The sequence below is a fragment of the Salmo trutta genome, chromosome 40 (genome assembly GCF_901001165.1).
Source record: "Salmo trutta chromosome 40, fSalTru1.1, whole genome shotgun sequence".
NCBI classification, from domain to species: domain Eukaryota; kingdom Metazoa; phylum Chordata; class Actinopteri; order Salmoniformes; family Salmonidae; genus Salmo; species Salmo trutta.
In genome coordinates, this window is record NC_042996.1 from 14,757,124 (window position 1) to 14,767,638 (window position 10,515).

The 10,515-nt window shown below is 43.7% G+C and overlaps 1 protein-coding gene across 2 annotated transcripts; it reads right to left on the reverse strand.

The window, feature by feature from the left end:
- Positions 1 to 210: 210 nt before the first annotated feature.
- On the reverse strand, positions 211 to 9,914 carry LOC115180319 (6-phosphofructo-2-kinase/fructose-2,6-bisphosphatase 3). Of its 2 annotated transcripts, XM_029742325.1 has the most exons (13): positions 9,499 to 9,914; positions 7,179 to 7,307; positions 6,732 to 6,828; positions 6,460 to 6,601; positions 6,280 to 6,336; positions 5,987 to 6,111; positions 5,577 to 5,784; positions 5,328 to 5,474; positions 5,128 to 5,232; positions 4,762 to 4,954; positions 4,308 to 4,546; positions 4,109 to 4,131; positions 211 to 2,055 (listed from the first exon to the last, which is right to left on the reverse strand). In XM_029742325.1, the coding sequence occupies exons 1-13, from the start codon at positions 9,569 to 9,571 to the stop codon at positions 2,049 to 2,051; spliced, it is 1,545 nt and encodes a 514-aa protein (XP_029598185.1). In that variant the 5' UTR covers positions 9,572 to 9,914; the 3' UTR covers positions 211 to 2,048. The 2 variants fall into 2 exon arrangements, with proteins under 2 accessions (XP_029598185.1, XP_029598184.1); XM_029742324.1 differs by lacking the exon at positions 4,109 to 4,131 and having other exon boundaries at positions 9,499 to 9,911.
- Between the last annotated feature and the right edge of the window lie 601 nt (positions 9,915 to 10,515).

Genomic DNA, 10,515 nt, shown 5'->3' on the forward strand with positions numbered 1-10,515 from the left:
ACTAGTGTTTCTACAGGCCTCAGCACTCTCAATACACTTCCATATTGTCCTATAGTACCTTTTAGAATCGCAAGTGTTTTGGTGACAATTTAGTTGCTTTAAAGATTCTAGCCCACGTCTCCAAAGGGAAACACATTGTTAGGAAGTTTGCCTTTCAGATAGTGTGCCCAACACACATGAATAATGAAGATATGACATCCACAAGATGGCTTATTTTCCCAGAGATTTATTGGCCCAGCAAATGCAGAATATACACATGTTGTCCTCTCAGAAGCTTTGCTTGTCATAAACAAATCATACACATTACTCAGGCAAGACCAGGTGCCATCCGGTCCAAACGATCATCTAAATCTACATAGAAATAAATAATTTGAGAAAAAAATGTCTTACAAAAAAACTAAATTCAAGTATCAGAAGCAAACAAATGAACAAAAGTAGTACTGCCAATATGATATGCAGAACATATTTGGCTGGCTAGCAAAAAAAAACTTTAAAGCCATTTTTCTCAGTTTCACTGTTGGCATAGTTACTGTGTTTTACCTTTGTAAGGCAGAGCAGTACACTCCTTACAATTAAGTATGAATCAGCCAAACAGTGAGCAGTACAAACGAGCATCTACAAAATACCTTTCCACTCAGTTCTAGACTTGAACATTCGAAACGCTGAGCATTCCTTCAAGTCTGATATATTTACATGTCTATTTACAGAACGTATTTTCATAACAAAGATATAAGCGCTCACACATGTTAACAGCTGACTTACAAAGAAAAGTGAATCACGTTATACTGCATGTACTCTGAAGGTACCATATGTCTGAATTTCTATGGCCAGCTATATGGGTACAGAAGCAGCATTGGGCTTGCAGGACAAGCACTAGGCACTCTAGGTCCAAATCTCCTTTCGGAGGGAAAGACAGAAAGAGAAAATTGTGTCTATGGACACAGTCATACACACAACTCAACAGGAATGTCAACTTTTCTGTGCAAAATGATCATTCATTTCATAGCACATGAGTACACCGATCGTTCAATTTAACATCCTTTAAGTAACAGTATGATACTCAAATCTTAAATCATAACAAAAAAGTGAATAAGTGCTCAACGTCAACAAGTCAGAGTGATTAACACAATTTGGGGAGTCATTATTTCAGAGGCATCCCTATAGGAAAATGTTTACATCGTAAACTAAACGTTTCCATCTGTTTTTAAAAGAGTGATCTAACCATTCATCACTCAGATCTCAGGAGGGTGTCAAGAAAGGGAGGCTTAAATATTTGGCCTGGTTCCAGCTCTCTGAAGGATGCCTTGCCGACTGCCAAGTAGTCACTCAAACCAGATATAATAGCTCCTTATAATCAGAGCTATTACCCTAATTAAACCACAAATCCAGGGTGAGCTATCACTGCAGATTCACTTCTGAGAAAGCAGAGGAGAAAGCAGAGTGGTTGAGACATGCTAGTTTGTCCCTATCTTCTGAACAAACCTTGTGAGAACCAACCCCGGCTTAGGTGAGTCAGTGTTCCTCAAGACATTCTCTGAACATATTGTACAGTAAATAAATATGTTATAGGCTATGCAAAGTCATGGCCGGGTCCATTTGGGTCCACTCGGGTCTATCAGCTGTAGTTACATAGACCCAAGACCCGATTACAATCAAACCGGACCCGGCCCAAACCCGATGGAAAACGTAGAATTTTGGACCCGGGCCCGCTCGAGTCTCAGGTATTTTGGGTTTGGGTGGACCCGAGGAGACCTCTAATGTACAGTGTTCTCTCTCTCTTTCCCAGAAGAAAAGCGTTTGAACTACAAGCACTGGCAGATAACACAGACCAGACACTCACTAACACGTCTGTGTGAGAAAAGAGATCAGAAGTGCCCTGCGATCTCCACAAAGAGGAAGATGGGGAAAAACACAACAATATCCATTTTGGTGACATTGTTGAATTTTCATTGCCGGCATCACTTCCTGGGGTCTTGGATCAGGTGACGAGGCGGTGCGATCTCATTGGCAGAGCTGCAGGATCTCATGGCGATTGTTGGACTTTCTCTTCATGTTCTGAGGGAATCAAAAGCATAAAATTGTTAAGAAGACATGGAGAAACCATTACAATATAACAAACAAACAAACTTAAGAGTCATCTGTGAAACAAAACACATAAAACATAAAGAGAGGGAAAGATCCTGTCCTATAGGCTAAGTGACTCCAGGCTTAACATGAGATGACATAACATGACAGAGGTTGTGGTTTTGCTCATCCATGTCGTTTGAAGCCTAGATGAGCTACTCATTCATATTCCATGGTAAATTTAAACCATGTGTGGGCTCAAAAACGATTATCCAATCTCCCTATCCCACGTCTAAGTACACCACAACAACTAACTACAGAGCTAAAATAGGTGTGTAAGAGTGTGTGTCTTTACTTGTCTATGGGTGTTACTGTACACTGAGTGGACAAAACATTACGAACACCTGCTCTTTCCATGACATAGACTGACCAGGTAAATCCAGGTGAAAGCTATAATCACGTATTGATGTCACTTGTTAAATCCACTACAGTCAGTGTAGATGAAGGGGAGGAGACCGGTTAGGGGCGGCAGGTAGCCTAGTGGTTGGCGCGTTGGACCAGTAATCGAAAGCTTGGTGGATCGAATCCCTGAGCTGACAAGGTAAAAATCTGTCGTTCTGCACTTGAACAATGCAGTTAACCCACTGATCCTATACTGTCATTGTAAATAACAATTTGTTCTTAATTGACTTGCCTAGTTAAATAAAGGTTTAAAAAAAAATTAAGAAGGGTTTTTAAGCCATGAGACATGGATTGTGGATTGTAAGCCATTTAGAGGGTGAATTGGCAAGACAAAAGAACGTGCCACAGTCTTCCCTGTGGCTCAATTGGTAGAGCATGGTGTTTGCAACGCCAGCATGGTGTGTGCAACGCCAGGGTTGTGGGTTCGATTCCCACGGGGGCCATTACAAAAAAAAAAAGACAAAAAAAATGCATGAAATGTATGCATTCATTACTGTAAGTCGCTCTGGATAAGAGCGTCTGCTAAATGACTAAAAATGTAAATGTTTATGGTAGTATGTGCCAGGCGCACCGGTTTGTGTCAAGAACTGCAACGCTGCTGGGTTTTTCATGCTCAACAGTTTCCTGTGGATATCAAGAATGGTCCTCCACCCAAAGGACATCCAGTCAACTTGACACAACTGTGGGAAGCATTGGAGTCAACATGGGCCAGCATCCCTGTGGAAACGCTTTTGACACCTTGTAAAGTCCATGCGCCGACGAATTGAGGCTGTTCTGAAGGCAAAAGCGGGTGCAACTCAATATTAGGAAGGTGTTCTTAATGTTTTGTACACTCAGTGTATAAGTGCCCCTTCTGATTGTGACTTAAGTTGACTGGATCTTTCCACACCCTGGATCTTTTCACTTGTCAACATGTACCTGCAGAGTCTGAGACACAACACTACTACTACTACAGAATAAGCTGGGAGCTAAATCTAGCCGCTTTTTCACTTTACCTTTGAAACACTAAAAGAGAGACCAGTTTCAGACAGTGAAGGATGGTGCAGATGGGCGGAGGTCTTTAAACAGAACAGAAAATACATTGAAAATATAAACGTTCTAAAGACGTAAGCGACAGAACAGTGTGTAGGGGTTGGCGTCGTAACATGCAGATAACAATGCTAGTACAATACTCTGACATCAGCTGGAAGGAATGCGAGGCTGAAATGGTACACAGGGTGTGAGGTCATCGTGAGCGGGAAGGGGGGAGGAGGGAGGGAGGCACTTGGCACATGTATTCCTCAGGGAGTAACGGGACGGTTTTCAAAACCACGTTTGTAGCGTGTCCGTGAGAAACTAGCCTGGGAAAACTACTGGCGTCTTACACAGTACTTTCAATGGAACACTGACCGAGGATTATTTATTTCATGCTATGGGGGAAAGGATTGGAAGGAAAGAAAGAAAGAAAGAAAGAAAGAAAGAAAGAAAGAGAGAAAGAAAGAAAGAAAGAAAGAAAGAAAGAAAGAAAGAAAGAAAGAAAGAAAGAGAGGAGAGAAAGAAAGAAAGAAAGAAAGAGAGGAGAGAGAGAGAGACAGGTACTTACAGGCAGACTTTGCCCAGCCAGTGCTGCACGGTGAAGAGGAGAAGGAAGAAAGGATGAAAAGAAAGAAAAGAAAGTGAAGAGACAACAGCGTAGAATGGAAAATTGCTTAGAGCAGAAGAGAAAGGGATAAGAGATGACGTTCAGTAGGTTTGAGGAGTCAAAAATGTGTGATGTGTAAGAGAGAGAGAGAGACACTCACCTGTCCGGCCAAGGTGAGGTGGGAAGGAGTACAGAGGGACATGGGCGAGGGGGGCAGCTCCTGGAGGGGTTCGTCCAGGCCGTCGATGCGGGGTTTCTTGATGTTGGGCTCGGGGCTGGTCAGGGGGGTCACACTGTTCCTCCTGATCAGAGTCCCAGGATACTTCTTCATCTCCTCTGGTCTCTCTCTGTGGGTGTTCACCGCTTCCACGTTGAGCGAGATGGACTCTACCTTGCAGCCTGCACACAGAGCAAAAACACACACACACCACAGTCAGAACCAATATTTAGACCTCACCTTATTTATCCTGCCCCGGACAAGCTAGAGAACATAGAATTGACCCTGATGCCCGATTCACACTATAGAGCCAATCTGATCCGTACTGTCCTGTCTCTGATATTTTCTGGTCATATTGTCTTGGCTCGGTAATGTGAAAGGTTCTCACCGTACTCACCGTAGGCAGCGGGGGTGAGCTTCAGCACCGTGTGGAGGGGACACTTCAGGTAGGGCATCTCTTCTGCACTCTTATCCAGGAAGTAAGCCAGCAGACAGCGCATCACAGCCTGGTGACAGATAACCAGAACGTTCCCCTGTCTCTCCAGCTCCATGATCACTGGCTCCACCCGCTGGACCAGGTCCTGATAGGACTGGAGGGAGAGAGGGAGGGAGGGGACAGAGAGAAAGAAGAGAGAAGGGTTAACTTTACATTTTCACAGACATCGATTCAAAGCATTTTAAACACTAGAACTATGTCCATGTGTAACTGTACAGTAGTTGGCAGTAGCAGGTTGATTCTAGCAGTATATTGTACTGTGCTAACCTCTCCTGTGGGGTAGCGGTAGTAGTACTTGTCCTGGTCTCTCAGAGCAAACTCCTCAGGGTACTTCTCCTTCACCTCATCGTACGTCATCTCCTCACACACACCCTGTGCACACAGCACACACCTCACATTAGAGCTGTTTAAATGAAGCACCACACACACAGTCCAGTGAGTAGTCTATTCTAGTGTGTGTGACTCACAGCGTCTATCTCGTTGAGGGCCTTCCACTGTTCGTAGGGCACTCCCAGGCTCTCAGCAGTCTGGATGCTGCAACACATCTGATTGGTCCACACCTTCAGATCCGTCAAATTCTGCTCGTTAACGAACATCGACAACGCCCCAGAAAACTACACAGAGAGAAAGGGGGAGAGAGTAAGAGACCAGTGTGTGTGTGTGTGTGTGTGTGTGTGTGTGTACACGTGTATATGAGTGTGTTTCTACTCTCGTACCTTTCTACCCCTTGGCGACAGCCCTGAGTCTCCCCCCAAGCGCCCCTGCAGGTTGTGCATGCTCTCTCCATGGCGACACAGGTAGATGGCTCTGGGCTGGACGTGGATGTTCATCAGGTAGTAGACGATCTTACTCTGGATGTGGTCCTGGATCCGGTTGACCAGGAACCTTCTGCCTACATCTATCACCTTGATGAAGGACAGGCTCCTACGGAGAGGGTCAGGACAGGTTTAGTCTAGGGCCTGAATTCACGAAACATCTCAGAGTTCCATATAATCTTATTTATTATTATCTAAAAGGCCAAACTGATTCTAAATCAGGTTTAAGCCACTCTCAGATCACACAGTAAACAGTAGCTAGGGTCAACAGGTATGAACAGTGAATAAGCTATATGAGGTTTAGGGGCTACCTGTCGTACTGGTCTGGGTCCAGGGGTTCGTAGTGAACCCTGTAACACTCTATCCTCTTATGGAAATCTTCCATGGCGTTTGTCTTGTTGCAGTCCTGGTAGTCTGGGCAGGACACCTTCACTTCCTGTCATGGGAGGAAGTAAAAGGTCAGGTGACAGCGTAAAACACTCACTAAGAATTACATTATAGTTCAGTAGCTAACGTCAGGCTGCAACATTAGAGGAACCTTGCAGGAACATGAGCCAACCAATGACATGTTTCCTCAGATGTTCTGTTCAGATTTCTGACTCACCATGATATTTGTGGCGATGACGCTGGGATCATCACACACCGACTCGATGAAGAAGATCTGCACACGCACACATTTAGAGTCATTTTATCATCTTTACATTGAAAGACATGATGAGTCATTCGATCGCGTATGTGTTTGAGATCGCATCAAGCCTCTCGTAACCATAGAAACACCACTGACCTTGAAGCCGTACTCACTGCCGAAGTCCAGGATCATGTCTCGTCTGTCACGAGTAGTGTTGGTGGCATCGAAGACTGCAACCTGGCCTCCCTCCTCTGTCAGGTAAGACTTAACGTCCATCAGAGCTGCTAAGGCACATTGTCTACGCAAGAAAATAAATCATCTCTGTTAGCCTTGTTTCAAGTGCACTCTGATGATCAATGACATACCATGATGCTCAGAATTTGTCATGGTAAAATACAGAGTAGGATGGGGAGTAGGGGTGGACTCACTGTCTGATTTTCACGGCACTCTCGTTGTCGGCCTTGAAGAAGTCATACGAGCTGTAGTTCTTGACTGCTTCTCTGCGATACTCTCCCACGTTGAAGACTGGAGGCAAAGAACAGACTAACAATGGTAAATAGAATGTTCTGGAGGGCGAAAGTGAGCCCAAGCCCAGTTTGTGGTAAATCTGCAAACTAAAACAGAGGAAAAGGAACTAGATGAAATGGCAGGAAATTCCGATTCAAGAACAATAATCCAACCTCCACCATTGTTACCCCAACTTTCCTCTTAGTGAGTAAATACAACAAATAAACATTTCTAAAATGGAGGTCATTTTATGGCAGTGAGAGGCACATTACTATGACTAATAATAAACGTTACTAATCTGTTAGCTACACCTGTTGATGTGTCTCGTCATGTGCTGAGTGTGTGTGCTGAGTGTGTGTGCTGTGTACCTTTGGTGGGCATGCCGATCCAATTGAGGTATCGGGTGAGTTTCCTGGACATATAGGTCTTCCCCCTGGCTGGCAGACCCACCATCACAATCACTGTGGGGGGGTTGGCCAGGTGGGGGGCCCCTGTCACTAGAGACAGAGAGACAGAGAGAGACAGAAATATTAAAATATTGTTCAATAGCCATACACACAATCAACCTGATTAATGGTGTACTCTTAATTTACACACAATAATGAAGCTGCATATTATCCACACAAACCATTTGCCAATACCTGTCTACAGTGAAAACACTACTGCATCTTCATTCAGTGACGAATGCCTCTCATTCACACGCTCCTACCAGCTCTAATCCACTTTCCAGGACACAGTGCCTCCTCGCAAAAACAGCTATAAAGCTTTTAGGCCATCACTCCCTCCCTCTATCATTCTCCATCTCTCTATCCACCCCTCCCTCTATCTCCTTCCCTCACCTATTCACAGCATCCCACTTCCTCTATCTCCCTCCCTCCGTGTCAGAGAGCTGTACATCCTCTTATAGACTTGGGGAGACTGAGGCTCTGTCTGTGTTACTGGTCCTGGCAGCACAGTGATTGTCATGGCAAGTCAGTCTTTAAGGCATGAAAGGGTTTATGGAGACAATGCAGGGAAGTGAGACCGCTTAGACTGGGGAAGAGGTGCCTGTGTTATTTGTTTCTTAGATTTTTTACTGCACTGTTGAGAGGTAGCTTGCAAGTAAGCATTTGATTGCACCATTTTGTATCCTGTGTACATGGCGAATACACTTAGATTTTAGATGGCATTCAGACATTAGCTAAATATTTTGTTATTGTGGTTTAATACAATGCCTATTATAGTGCGTATGTTTGTTTACAGGCTAGGACTTTCTGGGTATTAGTTTTCATTGCCTGAATCTCCATGTGATACAGACATCACCAGCTATTGGTGCTTTCAAGACAACTGGGAACTTGGGGGGGAAAACTAGGTCAAATCATAATGTCAGTGATTTTCAGGTCGGAAAGTTGGAATTCTAGAAAGATGCCCGAGTTTCTGATTTGTATTCCGAGTTGGATGACCGTTCAAAACAATTTTCCAAGTCTGAGCTCCTTTTTTTTCCTGAAGTCAGAGATTTCCGAGTTGCGAGTTCACCGTTGTTATGAACGCGGCATAAACTCATTCACCTCTGTATGACACGCAGCAGGACAAACACACTGACGTCAGTGAATTAAGCAGTGGCTATTCAGGCAGTTGATATTGATCAGTCGCTCTTTACAAACTCTCGTCACTAGTTACCACAGCCACAAAGTCATAAACCCCGCCTATTTCTGCAATTTCTCAGCCATTATCCAGCTCGCACCATGCGGACACGCACGATAGTTCGTCCAATCGGAGCCCGATGCGTCTGCATGTGAAATCCCCCCCGTCTCTCCCACCCACACAACGGTTCCTGGCTGTCACGAGCAGAGCGGGGAGCCCCCAGGACCACAGCAATGAAGTCATACAGGTCGCCTATTTCTACAATTTCTCTTCTTAAAATGTGATTTTGAACATAACCCCTTACGCTAACCACACTGCTAACCTTATGCTTAACCTTAACCTTAAATTATGTCCAAAACGTATTATTATTTATTTATTTATTTTACTTTGTGGCTGTGGTAACTAGTGTAAATGATGGACCGGATGAGGGCTATTGAGTGGTTGCTATGGTGAGCACTATCAACCATTACCCTCTACTTGTGAATCCTGACCTGGCTGCGTGCCAATGGCCAGTTTGGATAGGCTAGGCTAATAGGGCATATGCTATCTAGGAACTTTTAGCATAATTATAGTAATTACAAACAGTGTACTTTTTTTAGTCGGTTGGTTCATTTGAAAACTAAGCTGCTTTGAAATTATTCTGTTGAATGGTTTCAAAAAGTAGGCTACCTAGGCCCATAACAGCCCATTGAAAATAAAGCTATGCGAGTAATGCATCAAAACATGCAATCGCATTTTTTTTTCTTCAAGACATTTTGTGCACCCTCGAACTTAAAGTTCAATAGACTACATTTTGTAACAACGTTCTCTGAATTCTGGTGACCTGTCTGGGGTTTCCCTAACCTGGACTGGTAATGTAGCCTAATATTTCAACCAGCTGTTACATTGTAGATATTATTATAGGCTCAATGAGATTATTATTTGTCTGATTATTGTGAATAAATCAATAGCATAATTATCAAAGATAATGCCAAGTAATAGCTTTATCCTATGGACTTTTTCTAAATGAAACCTGAATGAATCAGATGGACGCTGATGCCAGCCGCGGGTTAGGCTACTACTTACATCGCCGGGGGACTGCCGGTTTGTCATCCTTTGAAGGAATCCAGATCTTTTGTATCCTGTTCTGAGTAAGCATTCCTAGAGGGTAGTGAAATAAAACACGGAAGAAACCTAGGTTTCCCACTAATATCAGTCCCCCCAAAATACCACCGTTACGCGCTTTCAGATCAGCACAGATCAAATAAAAACAGTAGAATACAATTCAAAATGTTTTGGATCAGCTGTCGTTTTCTCTACCAGACAAGTAGTCTGAAATAGAATATATTGGCGAGCTAAGCAGTCGTTAAGAGCTCCTGTGTTCTATTCTAATACCGTTCAGCCTGTGCTGGTGCATTAATCTACCCGGCTGTGTCCCAGTTCTTTTATTTAAACGGTCCGAGCAGGAAACAACGTGACATCGATGACTCCACCGGGGCGCGCGCTCTCAGGGAGGGTGACGCTGCGCTACCTTGTGGCTGATGACGGTAAATCCACTATTATGGCAAATGGGAGTATCCCGGCGGTGCACGTGCAGAATTGCACCTCAGTAAACCTTCAGACAGAGAGGTACAAATATGACTCACTTCAGAAGAGTTTTTTTTTTTTTTACTGCATTTGCACTTTGTCTCCAAATATTATGTAGTGTCATGCCAATGTCCTTTTCGGACACTTTCTGGTGCAGATTAATATTTATTTTTATGCAAATCATTAAAACAATTTGGCAACAACTATATCACCCTAAATTTTCTAGTGAAATGTTTTTCATTCGGGCAAGACAGGATATGGTGCAGGAAAATACAAAGTAGAGAAGAGCTGTGTTTCAAAATAATGGGCTGCACACTCAATAGGCTCTTTAATCTCTCTTGGACAGTTTGCATAAAACAGGAAGTGACAAACTTTCGCAACAATTTTACTTCTGGGTAACAGAGATAGGCTATGTGCCTGCCTTAGTGGCACGTAGACTTGCCCTGAGCATGGCTATAGCCTGCAGTCACAAAGGACCATTTGAGTTTATATCATTAACATACTTAAGATACCAGT